Source organism: Camelus bactrianus, chromosome 16 (assembly GCF_048773025.1).
Source record: "Camelus bactrianus isolate YW-2024 breed Bactrian camel chromosome 16, ASM4877302v1, whole genome shotgun sequence".
In the NCBI taxonomy this organism is placed as follows: Eukaryota; Metazoa; Chordata; class Mammalia; order Artiodactyla; family Camelidae; genus Camelus; species Camelus bactrianus.
The window spans coordinates 6,773,202-6,794,487 of NC_133554.1; the positions used below are offsets into that span (position 1 = coordinate 6,773,202).

A 21,286-nucleotide genomic window follows, 5' to 3' on the forward strand; every position below is an offset into this window, starting at 1 on the left:
AGAGAAACATACTCCTTTGAGGAGCTTATAATCGTTACTGGAGCTCTTGTTGTCACCGTGTTGGGTCTGTTTCTTGGAGGTGCTCTGGGTGAAGAACCATCTCTGGTTGGTGGGGCTTGGGGTGGGGTGGGATAGTGAGGGGGTGGGGGCTGGGTGCGTTCTGGGCGGGGTGGGGGGTGTCCTGCTGCCTCTGCTGGGCGGCCGGGCTGGCTGGAAGCGGCGAGCTCAGGAGCGGAGGCTGAGGGGTGAAAATGGGAGAGGGAAGGGTGGGCCGCGCCCTCCACCACGTCTCCTCCTGCTCCGGGGCCAGGATTGAGGGCAGACTCGGGCGGCCAGCAGGGGGCGCCAGAGGACCGGCAATGCCGCGGGGTGGGCTTGCAAGGCTCCGGACCCCAGCCGCACCCTGGCTCCGCATCCCAGGCCCGCAGGGAACCGACGCCTCGCGGCCGGCGGGGACAGGGGAAGCTGAGAGGACCAAACAGTCCGGGAGTCTGTGCCGGGCAGCGGCCGGCTCGAGGTCACGGCCGTCACTTCCGGGCGGGGACCTCAGGGCGTCGGCCTCACACACAGGGTCTCAGATTTAGACGCTGGACCTCAGGCCAAATGAGCTCAGGCCCGATGCTCTGACGGGATGAAGGCAGGCAGGCATCATAAAATAAACACGTAAAACATCCGACAGTTATGTTACCACGTTTTGACATTTCATGTTTTAATATTCCGCCAACCTCAAAACATGGCTCTGAGTCTCTTACCCTCTGAGAAGCCTCCTCCTGGGCGTCCTCTGTCTCCCAGGGATGGCCTCTTTAGTCCCCAGGCTTCTTGCCTATCCGCCCCACCACCCCCAGCCCCTCCCAACACACACCCCTACACATCCTTCACCCGCCACTTGGTCCCTAACTTCAGGCCTTCTCCCATCTTCCCACAGGTCCCATGTGTCTCTGTCCATCCCCACCCCACATCATATAAGCACCTCTGTCCTTCCGTCCCTGACTTCTTACCCACCTGTCCCAGCCCCAGCCCCCTGCCTCACCCTCACACACACAGCTGGGTCCAGGAGGCAGGCCCCAAGGGCAGGGCTCCTTCACAAGGATGCCTCTGCCAAAACCCCTTTCTCAGCCAGGGACACCCAGACCCTGCCTCCCAGCCCTGGGAACCAGCATCTAATGGAGCCTCACTTCTTCCAAGAGCTCCTGCCCGGGAACTGCAGGAGCAGAGAGAGCCAGACCCCAGCAAGAATGAGGTCACTGGGGACAAGGGTCAGAGGGCAAAGTCTAGGTTCCACTTGCGGTTTACAGAACCAGGAAACCTGTTGCTAGGTAACCAGGTCTCCCAGCACCCTCCCCACACAGTATCCTGAGCCACGGATCGTCAGCCTCCAACTGTCTTCCCCAAGTCTGTCAGACACCTACCTTCTGTGGGACCCTGAGAAGGAGGAGGAGGAGGAGACAAGCAAGAGCCCAGCCACCTGAGCCACCTGTGGCTCCACCACCCCCCGTTTCACTGTGAAGATCCGGCTGCGGGCCGTCAGGTCACTGCTGCCATGAGCCTGGGCATCATGGAGGAGGAGGATCTGGCCGAGTACTTCCGGCTGCAGTATGGGGAGCGGCTGCTGCAGCTGCTGCAGTGAGTGCTGGAGTGCCCACCCCGCGCCCCACCTTTCAGCCTGCCCCCCGACTCCTATAGCCCAGCGCCCCACATCACCCAGTACTGACCCACCCCATCACACCGCCTGGCCCTAGATGCTTCCCAGTCGCCAGCAAGGCCCCCTCTCCCTCTCAGCACACCATTCCTTCCACTCAGATGGGGGAGGAGAGGACCCCTTCCCTCCCCATGGGTGTCTATCTCCATGGGTTCCTCCCGGTCCCAGGCTGCCCATGTGCTTAGAGTCCACGGTCCCTCTTGCCTGTGTCTTGGGCAGGAAGTTCCCCAGCATCGAGGACCAGTCAGACTCCCCATCCATCCGGCTGCTGGAGAAGAAGAAGGAGGCCAAGATCCTGCACCATGCTATGGAGCAGAAGAAGGAGGTGAGTGACTCAGGTGGAGGGCAAGAAGGGCCACAGGGCCCAGGGACAGCCTGAAGACAGCCTTCTGTTTTGTGGGTGGTGTTGGCTAGAGCCAGGAGTCCTGGGTAGTGGTCCTTTGTTTCCTCTGCAGAGCACAGAAAGGATCCACGTTTCGGGGTACCAGCGTCCCGGGATGCTCTGTTCTGAACCAGATGTGGACGTGGGGTGGAAAGCAGGCACCTGGGGACAGAGGCTCTGCGGCAGGGGATGCTGGGGCCTCCCTTGGTCCCCATGCAGGGCTCCTTTTGACCTCTCTGCTCCCCCCACCCCAAGTCATTTCAGCGCAGAATGGAAACGCTGAACCTGCGCTGGGAGGAACTGGGCATCAAGGAAGCCCAGCTGAAAGCCCACATCCAGAAGTTCGAGCAGTTCATCCAGGTATGAAGGGGTGGGCCCTGCTGCAGCCACACGCTGCCCTTGGCCAAGTGGCTCCTCCCCCTCCCTCCTTCCCCTAGACTTTGTGATGCCTCACCCTGGCTTAGAAGTCTCCTGGTGCTCAGCAATGCCTGGAGCTTCCCCCGTTATGTGCCCCTCCCACTGCCCTGTTTATAATTTCCTGCTGCCCTGCCAGACTCTGCCCCGTCTAGATTGCTGTTTCCTATTTTCTTGTCCATAGCTGGTACGTACAGTTTATCTGGTGAGTGAATGAATGATGGATGATGAATGAATGAATGTGCCACAGTCAGGGCCAGGCACTGGGGGATACAAAGATGAGTCAGACCAGGTTTTAGTCCCCCGAGCTCACTCTGCCCCTCCACCCTGGCACTGAAGGCCCAGGCAGAGGGCATGTAAGAACTAGGCACCAGGGGAGAGCTCAGTGGTAGAATGTGTGCTTAGCAGGCACGAGGTCCTAGGTTCAATCCCCAGTACCTCCATTAGAAAAATTAAAAAACAAAACAAAACAAACTATATACGAACCAGGCACTAGAGTCCATTCTGAGAAGATCCCTAAGGACTGATGTAACCATTTTAAAATCCAGATTTCTCCAGACCTGCTCCAGCCAACACTTGCTGAGCCCTGAGGGCTGGCCCAGTCCTGGGGGTAATTGCTGGACTCTTCCTTCAGGGAAGCCCTGCTCTCAAGCATCTTTGGTCCCTCTCTGTGCCTAAACCAGCTGGGAAAGGAGGCTGATGGACCAGGCCTTATTCTCTAGAAATCCAGTCCTTACTGGCCAGAGGAAAGCTCGTGGAGTGCTTGGGGTAGCAGGAGACTGAAGGGTGAGGGGTTCTCCAAATCCTCACAATCCTGGAGGGTTGGTTTACAAGGACGGACCCCTGGAGCCCGTCTCTCCTTGCTTTCAGCAGGCCTGAGGTTGGGCCCAGTCAACTGCATTGTTAAAAGTATCCCCGGGGGATTGTAATGCACAGTCGGACTTGAAAGCTACTGGTTTAGGGCCCTTCTGTCCTCTCCTGCACCCACGGGGCAGAGCGCCTTCCTCCACGTTCCCCAGATGCCACCACCACACGTTCCCGTCCGTGTGACTCACAGGAGCCCCTGGAGGGGGAAAGGAGTCACACAAATGCAGCGTGAGAGGTTCGTCCCTAATCTTGGGAGGAGGGCTTTGCAGACGGAAGGAGAAGGGGGTCGGCCCAGCTAAGCCTCGTGTCTTTCTGTCCGGACATCGAATTGCCTGCACCACCTCCTCCTGTCCCAGCCTGAGGCCAGGCTGCGCTCCAGGGGCATACTCTCCAGAATGGCCTGGCCCCTCTGGAGTAGGCCCGCCTCCTAGCTCACAATTGCTCCAGCTTTTGAGAGGAAGAGAGTGGCTCCTGCCTCTCGTTTCTACAGTGGGAGAAGTTGAGGCACCAAATACCAAACTGGGAGAAAATTCGGGCCTCCCAAGCCTGGGTCCAGGACTTTGCCCCATGACACCCGGCCGCCACTAAGAATAGGGACAGAAACTTGGTCAGAAGGGTTCCTGCTCCCACTTCCGGACTTTCTCAGCCTTCCCCGGGTGGCATTCTCTCCAGACACTGAGCCCAGTGCAGTGTGGGGCCTCCCCAGCCCTTCCCCAGGCCACTCTCGGAAGGCCAGAGCGCAGGTCTCACAGAATCAGAATCACTTCCTGTTTGTTGTCACCAGGCCACCTTCAGCGCTGGATTAAACCTCTGCCCTCGCAGCGTTCTTGGCCCACCTCAGTCCGCTGCAACCCCCCCAACCAGCTTCAGATAACCCTGGAGATGCTCTTCCTTACACCTCCTCCCCGACATGGGCGGCCTGGCCAGCCCTGACCATCCTCGGGGTGGACCGAGGCCTTGTGGGGGCCCCACCGGCCTGGGCCCCAGGGAGGGCAGGGCCCGTGCCTGACCGGCACCACCTCCCCGGCCCCAGGAGAACGACCAGAAACGGATTCGGGCCCTGAAGAAGGCCAACAAGGAGCGAGAACTCAAGAGGCAGTGCGTGCATGAGCTGGCCAAGGCCAAGCAGGAGATAGCGGCCCTGCGGCTGGAGCACCAGCGGATGAGCGCCAAGCTGCAAGAATACGCCATCTTCAACAAGTACCTGGAGAAGGTGGTGGAGAACTCGGAGGTGCGGGGAGAATGGCGGGGGTGCCTTCCTCAGCGCCAGCCCCTCTTCCCCGGGGGCCCAGGCTATGGCAGGAGAGGGGAGGAGGCTAGGGACCCTTGCAGGGATGGTCACCTGCTCTAGGGAGACCCCTCCAGCCAAGGAGGGCAGCTGGGAGAGGGTCGGGGGCCTGGTGGTGGATCTTTGTGTCTGTGAGTGACATCTGTGTCCCTGTCTACATGGCTTCTGTCTACACGTGCGTGTTGGAAGAATGAGGCTCTGTTTTGGCAAAACGATCAGCTTTGCCTGCATTGGATGTGACCCACACTCTCCCTGCTTCCCCTCCCCCCTGGTGTTTTTTGGTTTACTTGAGAGTAAATGGGGAGACAGAGGGAGAGAAACTGGAGAAACACCAGCCCCACGCAGAGCAGGGGCGCTTGGCCTGTGCTGGGCCCTGGGCGGGGTGCTGTGCTCCAAGCCTCGCTCAGCCCGCTTGCTCACCCGGGAGGAAAGCCAGTATTTCACCCTGTTACAAGGAGGAAGTGGAGGTTCAGAGAGGTCAGGTTACCAGCTTAAGGTTGCACAGCTTAGAAGTGGCAGAGCCTTTGCTTCTAACCACTCATCTGTGGGTCCCACAAGGCCACTGACAACTGCTCTTCCTCAAGTTGCCTTGTCACCAGAGTTGAGGGAACCTCTTGGCCCTCTGCCCACGCTTCCTGCAGTATTTGACACCGTGGATGCCTCCCTTGAAACATACCTGTACCTTTTCCTCTGGGACTCCTCCCCCCTTCCCCTCCTTCCTTGCTGCCTCTGGCCCTTCCTCCTCAGGCTCCTCTTTCTCCCTCCTTCCTTAAAGCTCCCTGAGGTCTTTGTCCCAGACCCTCTGCTTTTTCCCTGAGCGATTCCCCGGGCCTCCCCTGGATGGCGCCACGTCAGTAGCTCCCCACCCTGGGTCCCTGCACCCCGGGGAACAGCAGCAGGGCCCCTCACCAGGGTGGAGGGAAGTATAAGTTGTGCCCTCTGGGTGGGAATCCATGTCCTGTAGGGGCCACTGGGACACAAAGGATGCACAGCTTTTTAAAAAGTCCTGGCAATTTCCATATAGAACCACTAACCTGATTTATTTATGCACAAGTCCCAGATTCCGTTCCAAGGTTCTACCTGCGGTCCGGTGAATTGTCCCGTTAGTAACTGGGCTGGGGGTGGGAGGAGGGAGGGAGGACTACTCTAGTAAAGCAGCAGATAAATGGTGAGATATGACTCAGATTTAGAGCTGGACAACGGTGTGTCTTAGAACTGAGGAGACTGGCCCGGCTCTCGGTGGCCTGGATCTCTCACCTAAGCTGCAGTCCCCTCCATCTAATTTATTGAGTCCACAATGGCTTCCTGCCCGCCTCCGGCCGGCCCTGCTGCTGGTGGGTCCCGTACTGGTGAATGGCAGGGCCCCCACCCACAGCCCCGCCAGAACTCGGGCCTCATCCCTGATTCCTCCTCCTCCTCCCTCACTCGCCACAGCCATCAATCAGCAGATCTGGTCTGTTCTGCCTCCTAAGTATTTCTGGAATCCAGCCCCTGCCCCTTCCTCACCCAGACCAGAGATACCTCCCCTGGAGTTCAGCTTGGCCTGACTCCTGGCCACCAGCCTGCCCGGCATCCTCCAGCCAGCGTGACCTCTTTCTCTTTCTTTCTCTCTTTCCTCCTTCCTCTATTTCTTTCAAAATATTTTAAGCGTACTGAAGAGTACACAGCAATATATAGCAGCACCCAAGTACTCACCGCAGCTTCGTCAAATCTTAATATTTCCCCCTATTTGTACTTGACTCTTTTCTTAAATAAAACACAGCTGGTCATGGAAACCCCAGTGGGTCCCCCTTCCAAACTCCATCCTCCTCCTCTCCTCAGAGGTAACCAGTATCCAGATTTTTAATTTCTCACTCTCATGCTTATTTTTATTACTGGTGACAATAGATTACATTGTCCACAAACTATGAATAGTATGTCCATGTCCTTTTATGGCTTCTTTCTCCCAATCAAATGATTTAAAAAAATAATAACTTTGTATTAGGGGAAATTTCAAACATACACAAAAGTAAAAAGAATAGTCTATTGAATGCCCATTACTCACCACCTAATTCCAACAATTATCAACTCATCGTCAGCTCTCCATCTCTGCCATTTTAAAGCAAAGGGTATTTTTTTTTCACCCATAAGTATTTCGGTGTATAACTCCGAAAGAGCTCTTTTTCACATCAGCACAGTACCATTGTCATGCTTGCATCCAGTCGACGTTAAAATTCCCCCAGGTATTGCACAAATGCTTTTTGTACGGATGGTTTGCTCCAACCAGGGTCCAGACAAAGTCCCCACGCTGCATTTGGCTGGTACGTTTCTCAGGTGTCACAGATGTTACTGTTCTGCTGGTCAGAGGAAACCAGACATAAAAGAGGACATACTGTGTGATTCCACTGACACGTTTAAAAACAGGGGACGTGAATCTTTGGGGACAGAAGTCACAGTTCTGGTTTCCTCAGTAGTGGCGGGGGCAGGTAGTGACTAAAACAGGGCTGAAGATCTTTCTAGGGTGCTGGAAATGTTCTGAGACCCTTTCTTCACGAATTAGCTAGAATACCACCATCCAGAAAAGGACTTCATAAAGGGAATCTTCCCTTCATCAACTATTTGATGACCATATGGATCTTAAAGAAAAAGCTTGTTAAATGTTTGATTCTTTATTACAGTTTTCGGAATAATGACTGGTCCTCCAGCATCCTCCAGAAGTGCCCTGCCATGTTGTTGGTATCACTGTGAACTCTTTTTTTTTTTTTTAACACATTTGCTGTGTTTCAGTCCTTTGCACTTATTCTTACTGACGTTCAAAGGGTCCCAACTTTGGACAGCGGGAGCCTCTCCAGGTCGGCACCTGAGTCCTGTTGACATCAGCACTGAGTTTTAGAGAGGTGGTCCTGGTTGCTCTGATGTAGCCCGTTGGTTTTAAGTGTGGTGGACCGTTGCATCTCTCAGAAGTGCAGACAGTAAGTGATCTCTCTGCTTGCTCCTTTACCGGATGACTTCCACACTCCTCAGGGTTTACTGGGCACTTTTTTTCCTTCTCCAGGGAGATGTCTCCCTCCCCAGCTTGAACTCAGGCCATTCATGCGACACTCTCTTCCTCATCCTGTACTTGCCCTGCACACCCTGTCATCTTCACCCAGGCTGTTCCCTCTACCTGTACGACTTCTGCACCTTCCCCCGCCTGCCCTTGCCTGGCCATCTTCTTACCTCTGGTCTCATTTTAGCCATCCCTTCTCCCAGGACATCTTCTCTGCCTGTTTCCATCTCTAATGCTGTGTTAAGTGGCCCTTGCCTTCAGAGGATATATCTGAGGAAAGGCTAGCGGGGCAGTTGCCGGAACACCAATCTATTGCTGGAAAAGTCATGAGATGCAGAAAGTGCTCAGGGAGTGTCCCCTGGGTGGCTGGAAGGCACACTTTGATAAAACCCCCGGGGACGTGAGTTGGCATCTTGGAAGTCGTGCTCATACCACCTTCTAAAGAAGGGTTGGTGCAGGGCTTCTGTTCTGCTGAGTGGGGCCGGCAAGTTAGGGCCAGAGTGACGTGGCACTGGACCATACCGGAGAAGGCAGGCAGCTGAGCCTGGCCAGCCACCTGCCCCACTTGTAACCTCTCCAGCCCCTGGTTGGAGGGAGGCCACCGCAATTGGTGAACGAATACCAGAGAGCATCGTGCTGGAGATACGCCCCAGCAGTCTCCTGCAGTCCATCCCCCAGTCACCGATAGGGCTTATCACGCTGTGTTGTAACTGACTACTCCTCTGACCTCTCTCCACGCCACGCCCAGTCGTAGGCCTCACAAAAGCAGGGTCTGGCTTCCTTATCTCCTGCTCTGCTCCTAGCATTTAGCAGTTTCTGGCTTATAAGTGGTTCGTGGGCCATTCCTGCTGAATAGGATCTTTATTGCATGGGAGGCATCTCAAAATGCACCCTCTCACCCCCCACTGCTGCCATCAATTCTCAGCCTAGATCAGCTCGGGGAATTTCAGAAGGGTTTTTAAATCTGGGTCTCTGAGAGTGGAGCCTCGCAGGTGTCCTTTGTAAAGCTCACAAGTGATTCGAACAAGCAATCAAGACTGAGAACACCAGGTTCAGTTGCACGTGCCCCCAGCACGTGGCCCACGGCCCATTCCAACCCAGGAAGAGCGCAGCAGGACGCCAAGGACGCCTCGCAGCCTCTGCCCTGTGTCCTTGGCCCAGGGCCTCCCTGCCAAGCAGAGGCAGCGAGGCTGGGAGTTGGGGGCTTGGAGTGGGGTCGGGCCCCCGGGGCAGCGGTGCAGTGACCCCAGTCCCCCGCCGCAGTTCGAAGAGATCCACGAGGTGATAGCGCGCTACAAGACGCTGGTGAGCATGCACCACGACCTCATGCAGTCGGCGCAGGAGGGCCAGGAGAAGATCGAGCGCGCCAAGGCGCGGCTGGCGCGCTACAAGGAGGAGAAGGACGACGAGATCCTGCAGCACAACAACGAGCTGGCGCGCCTGCAGATGCGCTTCGACCGCGCGCGCAGCGACGTCATCATCTGGGTGAGCGCCCGGGGCGGGGCGGGGGCTTCCGGGCGCAGAGGGAGAGAAGGGCACACGCACACGCACACACTCACGCTCACAGTGCTCACGCCCCGCCCTCATGCCCTCCCCAGGAATCTCGTTGGGCACACATCCAGAACACAGCCGCCAAGAAGACCCTCCTGCTTGGCACCATTAAGATGGCAACTCTGAACCTCTTCCAGATCGTGAGCAAGCAGCTGAAGGAGGCGACCTTCGTGTCCCTGGACGACACGCACAAACAGCTGGACATGGTAAGAGGAGGCCCGAGTCCCTGGCCAGCTGGGTCCACTGAGCCAGGTTGGTTATTCATTGATTGAGTGGAGGGACCACCCCCAGAGTCGTGGTTCTCAAATTTTAACAGAATCAGAATCACCTGTGGGCTGAGGCGTATTGCTGCGCTCCACCCGGAGACTCTCAGCATGGGCTTCAGAAGGGGGCCATTAATCTAGAACTGGGAGCAAGGTACCACCTAGGAAAAGGGACTCTGCAATAGGCCAAGACCATTTGAATTCAATATACTGCGTGTGGAAGTCCCAGCATTATCTCTGAATAAAGCCCAAACTGCTTGGAGCAGCATTTTCCAAACCGTATTTGGCAAATCCTAGAATTCCAAGATACTAGTAAGTTTCCTCTGGGGGAATAAAAGGACTCTGTGGACTAAAAAATTTAGAAAAATCTAAGTTAAATGAAGTTGGATGGTTTTAAAATACAGGACTTCACACTGCCTTTGCTTTGGCTCTGCCCTGAGACTCTCCAAGACATTAAGTTTCTAACACTTACTTGACCATAGAGCCCTTTTGAGGGTACTTATTATAAAAACATACTTTGGGAAATACTGGACTGTCTTCTCTGTAACCTTGGGAAAGTTACTTTAATTCAGTGATTCTTTGTTTCTTTTTTTGCGAAATAGGAATTATATTGGTAATAGTAACAGTATTAGCAACTAACGGGGTCGTTGAGAGTTTTGGACAGTCTGGGTAGCCCCACCTTGGGGAACACTACCAAAAAGGAAACATTTTAGGACTGAGATCTTAGAGGCCATCGAGGCCAACCTTTTCTCCATCTTCCCTTTTTAAAGAGAAAGAAACTGAGTCCCAGAAGGAGGAAGTGATTTCCCCAGAGCTGCATCAGGACCCCAAGTCTACCTTTTTTTAATTGAAGTATAGTTGATTTATAATAGTGTGTTCGCTTCAGGTGTATGGCAGAGTGCTTCAGTGATACCTATATATGCATATCTATTCTTTTTTCCAATTCTTTTCCATTATGGTTTATTACAAGATATTGAATATTGTTCCCTGTGCTGTACAGTAAATCCTTGTTTATTTTATATGTGGTTGTTGTGCGTCTGTTAATCCCATACTCCCAATTTATTCCTCCCCCACCTTCTCCTTTGGTAATCGTAAGTTCATTTTCTATGTGAGTCTGTTTCTCTGTTTTGTAGGTTCGTTTATACTATTTTTTTTAGATTCCACATGTAAGTGATATCATATGTCATTTGTCTTTCTCTGTCTGACTTACTTCACCTGGTATGATAGTCTCTAGGTCCATCCATGTTGCTGCAAATGGCACTATTTCATTCTTTTTTTAATGGCTGAGTAACTTCTCATTGTGTATATATACCACATCTTCTTTAACCATTCATCTGTTGATGGACATTTAGGTTGGGGGGACCCCACGTCTTCTGATTTAGGAGGCTGTGTTCTTTCCACTGTGTCGTATGGGTGGTGTGTTCTTTACAACAGAAGTTAGTGAATAGAATTTAAACTTCTCTTGATAACTCAAGATTATCATAATGAGCACCGATTCTGGGTTTCAAGTAAATGACCGCCTTGAAGGTTGTTAAAGTGCCGAAATCTATCTGCCCGGAAACCAGCTGACCCCTTCCTGCTAAACGCTCTTAGCTCAGTCTGCTCAAAGCTCCCTCTGCCTCCCTGTTGTTAGACTGTCAGCCTGTACTTCACCCTTTCACTGTGTCTGCCTCTAGGGTTCCCAGATCCACTTCTGTTTATCACTTCTAGTCTGCTAAGCCTGATTCTCCCTGTCGTCTAAAATAAATGTCAAGTGATGGAAAGTGGCCTCAAGAAGTCGGTCACAGGAGAATGGTGACTCCTTACAGGCAGGTTACGCCCAGACATGGTCCGTTTTTGAATGGGTGGCCTTTTGCCGGCTGGGGTTAACTCCAGTCCCTTGGCCTTGCTAGATCCAGCAGTTTATCCAGGACCTGTCAGACATCTGGGCAGAAGTGAAGAAGAAGGAGCAACAGCAAGTTCGGGTTTAAGGAGCAGCCATGGTTCTGGAATGTTCTGAGACAGAGACTGAGACAGAGTAAGTTCCTGGTGACTTGCCGTCCAGTCAGCCCCGTCCAGCTCTCTGGGACCCCTGGGCTTTTCTGCTGGTGAAACCCCTGTTTATTTCCTCTGCCCAGCCCAGCCCTGAAAACATTAAATTCTGTAAGAAGTTTGTTCCTCAGTTCTCTCTCTCTTTGGTGGTTTATTCACGGGGAAGAGGGTCTACTGAGGGGAGATGCCCCCAGAGCGCCCCCTCCTGGAGCTGGTCACGTAGGCCGCCCAGGTCTGGTGTCTCCCAGGCTTTGCAGTTCACACAGGAAGTATCCACGTGGCAACACGCCGGTGGGTGAGTACACAGGACCCTTCTTCCCTCTAGCACCTCCGTTATTTTTTTAAGTTGATGTATCCAGCTGGGGTGCAAAGACTCACCAGAAGCTAGGGCGGCAGCTTCCCAGGTCAGAGTGCCAAAGGTGGCGGCTTAGGAGCTCCTTCTTCCCTGACCTTGGGACGAAGCCCTGCTCTCCCGCCCCGCTGTGAGCCCTGAAACAGGCGACGTGGTTATCAGCAAGGCCAGGGCAGGGCAGGGGGCGGGCCGCCAGACGACAGCACTGTGGCAGGCTGCAAAGCTGGCTGAAAACCAGCAAAACTCAGCTGAGTGGAGTCAAATGTAAAGTCTTGCCCTAATGGTGAGAGACTCAGCCACCCGTTTTGAATCACCCACGGCAAAAGGCAGCTCAGAGTCCGGGCAGAGGGAGCAGGCTTTCTCGAGCATGTATTTCATGTACATCAACCCCGTGACAACTGTGTGGCACCATTACCACTGGATGACCAAACGGGACACTTGCCCGAGGACACTGGCTCCAGATGACCAGGTCAGGGGTCACATTGGGTCTGCCTGCCCCCGGCCTTTGCTCCCTTCACCAGGCTGCCCCCAGGAGGCAGAGGCTCCGCTGCTTTGCCCTCCAGCGTGGGCTGAGGAGCCGGCCTGGACTAGGCCCCTGGGTCCAACTTGGCCCTGTGACCCCGGAGGGCCTGCGGGGAGTCGGTTACCCACAAGGGAGCCTGCAGCGCTGTGGGCAGGGGCACCCCTCCCCGTTGTCCTCGCCATCTTGCAGCAGCAGCAGCCACATCCCCTGGGAACTTATTAGAAAGGCAAATTCTCAGGCCCCACCCTAGCCCTGAGCATCGGGAACTCTGTGGGTGGACCTAGCCCTCTGGGTTTTAACAAGGCCTCCAGGTGATTCCAATGTGGGCTCAGGTTCAAGAACCTTTCGAGTGAACCAACCACTTTCGAGGACCTGGGCTCCTACACGTGCGGTGGGAGCTGTCAGTAACACCACCTGAGTAGTCGGCGTGCAGTCGGAGGAGCGGCCGCAGCAGAAGGGAGGCAGAGCCGTGGGTAGAGAAGCGGCTTTGTCCCAGGGATGGGACCTGAGGCAGCGTGGGCACCGGTCCAGCGGTCTCTGCACACCTGCTGTCTTCTAGTCTGATGCTGGAGCTTGAAGCCCAAGGAGGGGTAGGAGGTAGGTGGGAAAGAAATATGGACATAAAGTGGGGGAGATGGAGACCGAGTCGGAATCCACACCCACAAGCTGGGCTCACAAGGTTGGACAGGGACCCCCGGCAGCTCTCTTGGCCCTGAGCCTGGCGGGGTGGGCATCTGCAGAAGTGGGACCCGGATCCTCGAGCAGCCACACCTGCCCAGGAGCCGGAGATGCTGCGGGAGGGTCCGGGGAGGGAGGGGCCGCCACGGGCCACGGCCTCTGGAGGATGGGGGGAGCAGGCAGAGTAGGGCAGCACATGTGAGCCTCCCAGCCCCCCGCGGGAGCGTCTGTGACCACCCCCTCCTTGGAAACACCCAGGGAAAGGAGTTTGGGGCAAGGAAGTGCAGCCTCGCTGACCTGCTACGTCCCCAGGCCTCCACACGACCATTATCTGCTTCAGGTGAGGGAAAGGAGGGGATGGAGCTGGCTGGCCCTGGCCAAAAGGACTTCCCTCTGGAAGGGAATTGGACTGTGACCGAGCAAGGGCTCCCGGGCTGGCTGCGTGGAAAGCCAAACCGAACGCAGGTGTTTGCAGCAAAATAAGGGTTTATTTGCAGGGCGCTAAGCAGGCAGCTCATGCTTAGAACTCCCCAGTGGCTTTCAGGGAAAGGTTTATAAAGACAGAGGGAGGGGAGAGGGTCGTAGGATGCCTGATCAGCTCGTGGACATTCTTCAGATTGGTTGGTGGTGAGGTAACGGAGCGATATTTTGGGAATCTCAATCATCAACCTTCTGGTTCCATTCAGTCTGGGGTCGATGTGCTGTGGTCAGCGTGTGGTCTCCATCCTCCACCTGGTGGGGGTCTTAGCAGAACAGCTCAGAGATGTGCATCACATTGTGATCTGTGTCCTTTCAGGAGGAGCTTGGGGTCCTGTGACTTTGTCCTAATCGTTAACTGCTGGATTCTGCTCTTTGGAACTCGGGAAGGCCGAGGAGACTAAAGCCTTTTTTCTACAAACAAGAAGCAGGGTACACGGAGGGCCTTTTGTACCCGGGAAGGCCCCACAGGGTCCTGCTGGGTTTCAATTGATCCTCCTCAATCCTGAGGGGTACTGAAGCCAGACAAGAAAGGAGATCAAGTTTTGGGTAGAGATGGTAATCATAAACTCAGCAGAGGAGTTCAGTGTTAGGGGGACTTGGTTTAGGGGACTCAGAAGGGAAGAGGTCATCTCGAACACCCAGGGCAGGCAAGTTCTGGGGGTGATTGGTGCCCAGAAGGGGATGGGAGAAGCCTCCCACCAGAAGGAGGTGTCAGGGCCCTCCAGAAATAGGGTTGTGAGTGAAGGATGTGCCTCTGAAATAGCTTCCCCTCACCTTTGCGCCCCCGGAGCTCTGTCCAGGGAGGCAGGAAAGGGTGTACTGCAGACGGTTACCCCAACCCCCCACACACACATCCCCCACCGTGTTCTGCTGTATCTGTGAGGTGGTATTTGAGACGTTCAGCCTGTAAGGACTGAACACACTTCCTGGGAGGCTGCGGGGGCGGGGCGGGTAGGGGGTCAGGGGGGAGTGGAGGACCCTCAGCCCCGCCCCCACGCTCTTGCCAGAGAGTCAGAGGCCTTCTCCCTCCTTCCCTTCCTCTCTCCTCCTCCTCCTCCTCCTCCTCCTCCTCCTCCTCCTCCTCCTCCTCCTCCTCCTCCTCCTCCTCCTCCTCCTCCTCCTCCTCTTTTCTGGCTCCTCTCCCTTGGAGTGTCAAGTTTCCTGCTTGACTGAAATGAGGGATTGTGACAAGTCACACTTAGAATTCCTGTGATCACACACAAGCTTATCCTAGCCCACGCATGTTTACACATGTGTGTTTAACTCACTCTGTTACTCCTTGCATTTGTCAGGTTTCCAAAGGGGCCCAGCCCTGGGGCAGAAGCAATTCTGTGGGTCTAGGCAGATTTCTTGATGACACGCGAAGCCACAGACCCACAGACTCATTCCCAAACCCGCAGAGACGGGCAGAGCAAATCCAGACGATTTAGCGATTCTCATGAGCCTGAGTGAGAGGGCTTCCCCTCAGAGCGGGGACAGACAGACAGCTGCCACGGACAGACCCTCACTCCTCCCCCCAGCTTTTCAGCATTTTCACCTCGGGCCCAGGACATAAAGAAGCCCAAGACTGCCCAATCGAGAGAGATCTGGGCTCTCAGATACATGAGATAGTGTTCCAGTGGGGGAAAAGAGATGGACTTAAGTCGACTGAAGTTTTCCAAGCAAGAAGAGACACCAGCTCATTCAGGCAGAAATAACTGATTGGTTCCAGAAATGAATGGTTCTCATCAGTAAAGGCAGGAAGTAGGGCTCTGGGTGTTTGATGGGTAAAGGAAGGCAGGAGGGGAGACCTTCAGGGACTCACTGTTGATGCTGTTAGCTCTTCCCGATAGAAAATTGGGGGGGGAGGGGGATAGGGCGTCGAGGTGTGAAAGACCCCTTCCTGCCAGCAGCCAGGTAGGACGGACCCACGTCCGTCACATATGCCACGCCACACACAGCCCCCGAACAACAGCACTCCATGTCCAAAAGCTGCTGGTGAGGAACGGGATTAGAACAGAGGGTTGAAAACTTTCAGAGTGATGTCTGTCTGTCTGTCTGGAGTAGCTAGAGTCCATGCTTCTGTGGAATTAGCATCGGAACCCTGCTCCCTTGTGGCCCCTTTCTCAGACTCCAGCCTGGGGTCCCATATCTTCCATCCAAGACTTTCATCAAGCTTGTGGGGCCCCAGAACCTTCTCATCTCATCTCAGGGTTCATCCCTCCGGCATCCGAGCCAGCCCCTCTGGTCGAGGACTTTCAGTCCAGCAGTACCTATCAGCAGTGTCGTGGGTGCACAGCAGGGTGCGGGGGGTGAGCGGCGTCCCACGAGGTCCCTGCCTCGGGCAGCTCCTTCCCCTGGGAGGTGAGCACCCACCTCCACTTTTCTCACCTGCAATGGCCCAATGTTCCTCCGAGCTTTAACTCTTTGAAACTTTTACCTTTTTGAAATTGAGAAGGCTCCCCCAGCAGATGGCGGAGTTGAGGATGGTAAGAGCCAGGCTCAGAGGCATCAGAGCATGATGATTCCACCTTCTGGAGGGGCAGATAACCATTTTAGGAATTTTATGAGGAAATGAGCTGGGTCTGGAAACATCCATCCGAAGGAAAGCCAGCCGCATAGTGCTGTGAAACGGATTGTGCCAGGGCTCCGCTCGTCCTTACAGAGTACTGCAAACTCAGAGACTTGAACCAAACCCACTTAACGTCTCTCAGTCGTAGGGCAGAAATCCCTGTGGACTCACCTGGGTTCTCTGCTCAGGGCTGAACTCAACACGATGGTCGGGCCGGGCTATCTGGGGAGTTTAGGGAAGAATCTACTTCCCAGCTTGTTCAGGCACTTGGCAGAATTCCTTGCAGCGGTGGGTCTGAGGTCCCCATTTCCTTGCTGGCTGTCAGCCCAGGGCCACTCTCTCTGCTCCTGGAGGCCATTTGCCTTGTTTATCATATGCAATGTCCTCCATCTTCAAAACCAGCAACAGAGTCCTTGTCACTGTTTGAATCCCTCTGACTTTCTCTTCCAATACCATCCAGAGAGCACTCTGCTTTTAAAGGGCTCAGGGGATGAGATCAAGCCCATCTTCCTTTTGCCGTGTCACAGGGGAGAAATACGCTGGCATGAGGGCCGTGCAGGCCATCTTAAACTACACCACACTGATCAAGAAAGGGTGTCAACAGAGATGTAACGTGCAGCCTGGCAACCGTCATTTGTATGTGCACATTTGAAAGTTGCTAAGACCGTAGATCTTAACAGTTCTCATCACAAGAGTAAAAAATCTTGTGACTCTGTGTGGTTGTGGGTGTTAACTACATTTATTATGATCATTTTGCAGTATGTGAAAATATCAGATCATTATTTTGTACCCCTGAAACTAATACAATGTTGTCCATCAGTTATGTACCTCAAAAGAAAAAAAAAAAAAAGATGTCAGCTTGAAGAGGAAGAGGGCGAGAAGGCTAGGCAGGACTGTGACAAGAGTGGTCCAAGGCCAAGACAAGGCGTGGATGGAAAGAAACTTCAGATTTGCTCCTGACCTAACATTTTCTAGCGATGGTTTCATCAAGACAGGGTTCTCCTGGGGCTTATAACTGTCTAGGGAGGCGATAAATGGGCTTTAGTCTATCTGGGAATCTCCTGATGTTTTATGAAACTTTTATATTCATGCATGTATGGGTTTTTCATGAATGAAGGGAGTGGAGGCGGGGGCAGGAGAAAGTGGGTATCTTTTAGTAGATTCTCCCAAGAATCTTAACCCAACAAGGTTAGCACATACTGCCATTTTGTTTTAATTAACAGCCTTATTGGGATATAATTCATATACCATACAATTCACTCATTTAAAGTGTGCAATTCAGTGGCCTTTCGTATATTGACAGAGTTGTGCGATCATCAACACAGTCAGCCTGAGAACATTTTCATCACCCCTGTGATCACAAAAACTCATACCCAGTAGCAGTCATTCCTTTTCCCTCCCAAAGCCTCAGCTCGACCCAACCGCTAATCTACTTTCTGGTCCTTTGGCTTTGCCTACTCTGGACATTTCATATAAATGGAATCATAGACTATGTTGTCTTTTGTGTTTGGCTTCTTTCACTTAGCATGTTTTCAGGGTTCATCCATGTCATAGTGTATATCAGCACATCGTTGCTTTTTGATGGCTGAATACTATTCCATTGTATGGATTTACCACATTTTATAAATCCAGTCATCAGTTGATGGACATTTGGGTTGTTTTTACTTTTTGGCTATTATGAATAATGCTGCTTTGAATATTCTTGTACCAGTTTTTCTGTGGACATAGGTTTTCATTTCCTTTGAGTATGTGTATGTATGTATGTACGTATGTGTATGTATGTATATATATATATAGATCCATCTAAGAGTGGAATTGCTGGTCCCCATGGTAACTGTTTAACCTTTTGAAGGACTGCTGAACTGTCTGAAATGACTGCATTTTGAGATACTCTGGGGACACTTTCATTTCAGCGATTAATGGCAAATAAGCCAAAAGAAGGCCAGCTGGCAGAGAACTGTCAGAAGGGAAACCAGGACTTGATGAAGCAATGGCCTAGGCCAGTTCAAGACTGATGAATACAGTACCTGATTACGGGGTGCCCAGACTCAAGGCAAGGGGGCTGAGCCATGGATTAGAGGCCAGGCAGCCATCCCAGCCCACCCGTAATTCACTTACAGCCACCACGTGTGCCCCGCCAATCCCGACAGCCTTTCGTGACCCTCACACCTGGGCTTCAGAACCCTCTGTCAATCAACAAATAATGGTGTTACTGAGTGCCTCCTGGGAGCCTGGTCCTGAGAGAATCAGAGGGGACAGATTACGAAACAATTGATCTGGTTCCTGCTTCTTGGAGCTTATGGTTTTGGGGGAAGGAGAGACTTTAGACCAGTATTTATAAATAGTTAAATAATTATCACTGCCGGGCTGTTGGGAAGTGCTGGGTGCTGGGTTCGTGTAAGAAGATGGAGGTGAGGAGCCAACCAAGTCGTTCTGCAGAAGCTATGTAATGTTTAGGGAGAGACTGGGAGGGTGAATGGGTGTTTTATTTAGGCAGACGAGGGTGGGCAGGAGGCGGGGGAAGGGGAGTAGGGCTGTACTAACACAAAGTGGGGGGCCTCGGGGTCTGGGAGGGGTGAGTCAGGAGGCCAGCGTCACTGGAGCAGAGAGACTGAGGACAGGAGGGAGCTGGAGCCTGCAGGGCCTTCTGGGTAGGCCTTCCCAAGGGCCTTGTGTTTTACCCTAAGGGGATTCAAGAGCGCTCGAGGATTTTATTTAAGAAAAAATAATAGTAAGAGACCAAAGGTTGAGCTCTGAGTAGAAGTTTATTTGGTTTCTGTTTTATAGCGACAGGCTCAGAAATGCCAGTTTGGCACAGAATCTAGGAGCTGGGGAATGAGGTTTGGGGGAAGAGAAAGGGAGTCGGTCTGTAAATCTGAAAAACAAAACAAAACTCACAAGCCGTCTCTGTCCTGAGCTCGGAAGGCGAGTCTGTGGGTGCCGCTGGTGAAATCCGGGCTTGATCGGGGGGCCCTTGGGTGGAGCACCTTCCTGGGAGGCTGCCCACTATCCGGTGCAAGGCAAGGTGCCCGTCTCAGGATGGTGCCACGCAGTTGTCTTAGCAGAAGCCAGACCCACTCAGCTGTCAGCAGGCTGCACAGCCGGTCAGTATTGAGCCGAGGAGGAGCATGCTGAGATTTGCCCTTGGCTTTGGCTCGTGTGTGGAGAATGGATTAAATGGGGTGCAAGAAAGGCAGGAGGCCAGAGTGTGTGCAGAGAGACCATCTTGCTAAAGGATAATTTTTTTAAGTAGAATTACGACTTCTATATACAAATAAAATGGACCCGTTTTAAAGATTTTACCGAACTCATCAATTGCGAGAACTAGTATGACGTCCAACCCAGTTCAGAGGAGAATCCAAAGAACAGACCCCTAGAGAGACAATCTGGAATGCTGACGCTGGTTTGCTAATAGATGCAAAAATGACCTCTACCGCAGGGCAGAAGTCAATTGCATCTTCCTTGTACAGAATTCATTTGAATTTCTATGAACAGAAATCATTTGCATCACCTCCATAAGTTAACTTCTGTCTCTACAGAGTATCAAAATGGTAAAGAAGAAAGGGAAAGAACAGAAGGGTCAAACCCCTCTAGAATCAGGTAACCCCGGAAGGGTCCTCTAGACATGGCACCACGGAAAGGAAACAGTAATATTTTTGTCTATTTCAAGATCTTCCACAAATTTCACTGACAGTCTGGAGCTGCTGCGGTGGTCCGTGCAATCCTGGATATATGCAGAGAAACAGTCTGATCCACAGATCCAAGTGGGGTGCTGTGGTTGAATTGGGGTAATGAGGGTCCACAGAGCTCACTTGCTCCCAACAAGCAGAACCTGGGACACCCCAGGAAGCCAGGGATGCTTCAGAATCCAGTTTGAAAACTTTGGCCCCCATATTTCCTAGGTTCATTGCCTGCTTAGCATTCTGTGTTGCCTGGACTTTCTAGTTCCCCAGATCTTACGATGAATTATTGATACATGATTTAAGTACCACCTCCTGCTTGTATTTAGGTATCTTAAAACATGAAAGAGGAATTATGCAATTAAGACACAATCCAGCATAGTGGTTTTAAATGCAGACTCTCGGAATAAGACTGAACTCTGTCACTTTGGGCACGTTTCTTAATCTTTCTGTGCCTCTGTATCTTCACTTGTGACATGGAGATTGTGGGAGCTCATGGGGTTGCTTTAAGATTAAATCAATTAATATGTGAATGTCATTGAGAACAGAACCTGGGGCATAGTGAGTATTAAGTCTTTACTGTCATTATGATTCTAGTGGTTGAATGAATCCACAGACCATCACTGGGACCACGATGCTGGTCTCTCATCAAAATTGTGATCCTTAACTAAACAACAAGCATCAGGCATGAATACACAGATAGGGAGATTCAGCCGTATAAACAGAGAACAAATGTGTGAGAGTTTTCAACATCAGTATCATCAAGTATTTACTGAGTGCCTGCAGAACCCGAGTGCAACGTGCCAGGCACCAGAGACGGGTGCTGAAGATGATGGATGACCTCCTGACCATCTGCCCAGCCCGTCCTTAGGGAAGGAATCACAGAAACCTTGGAGGTAACTCCTGGTAGCCTTTTCCTTCCTGAAAACAGCAACCGTTACGATGGAGGAGGTTAAGGTTGTTCTCATGCTGTTTTTGCCCAGTCTTCTTCCTTCCCCCCAGAATCTTCCCTGCATATGCCCTCTCGGCCCTCTGATCAGAGAGAGAGCTGCGGACCAGTTGTTATTGGAAGATCTGTGTTCTACCTCTCCTCTGTGGGACGTCTCAGCAGAGTTACCCATATGGATAATAATAATTATTACAACAAATCATGTGTGACATTTACAAAGAGGGTTCTTTGATACTCTGCTCTTCAGAGAGCTGGAGCTGGTTCCCCTCCCTTTGAATGTGGGCTGGACTTCGTGACTCACTTCTGAAGAACAGAATATGGCGGAAGTGAGGGTGGTGCCCTCTAAGACTAGGTCAGGAAAAGCACTGCGGCTTCCTCCTTCCTCTCTCTATGGGTCATTCAATCTGGGGGAAGCCAACCGCCATGCCGTGAGGACCCTCAAGCGGCCCTGTGGAGAAGCCCACCTGGGGAAGAGCTGAGGCCTCCCACCAGCAGCCACGGGAGCGGGTCTTACACGTGGATCCTCCAGCCTCAAATGAGCCGCCAGATG

General features: G+C 52.9%; 1 protein-coding gene across 1 annotated transcript; it reads left to right on the top strand.

Moving 5' to 3' along the window:
* The first annotated feature begins 223 nt into the window (after nt 1–223).
* On the top strand, nt 224–11,707 carry CCDC42 (coiled-coil domain containing 42). The gene is made up of 7 exons (XM_010965967.2): nt 224–1,623; nt 1,919–2,024; nt 2,337–2,441; nt 4,396–4,593; nt 8,942–9,163; nt 9,277–9,435; nt 11,385–11,707. Exons 1-7 carry the CDS (start codon nt 1,541–1,543, stop codon nt 11,460–11,462), a joined length of 951 nt encoding a protein of 316 aa, XP_010964269.1. The 5' UTR covers nt 224–1,540; the 3' UTR covers nt 11,463–11,707.
* The last annotated feature ends 9,579 nt before the right edge of the window (nt 11,708–21,286 follow it).

Bases quoted from the DNA above. Each gene is read 5' to 3' on its own strand.
- CCDC42 (XM_010965967.2), top strand. From the start codon at position 1,541: ATGAGCCTGGGCATCATGGAGGAGGAGGATCTGGCCGAGTACTTCCGG. The intron at 2,025-2,336 runs GTGAGTGACTCA...CCCCACCCCAAG, and splicing joins CTATGGAGCAGAAGAAGGAG to TCATTTCAGCGCAGAATGGA. The intron at 9,436-11,384 runs GTAAGAGGAGGC...TGGCCTTGCTAG, and splicing joins CGCACAAACAGCTGGACATG to ATCCAGCAGTTTATCCAGGA.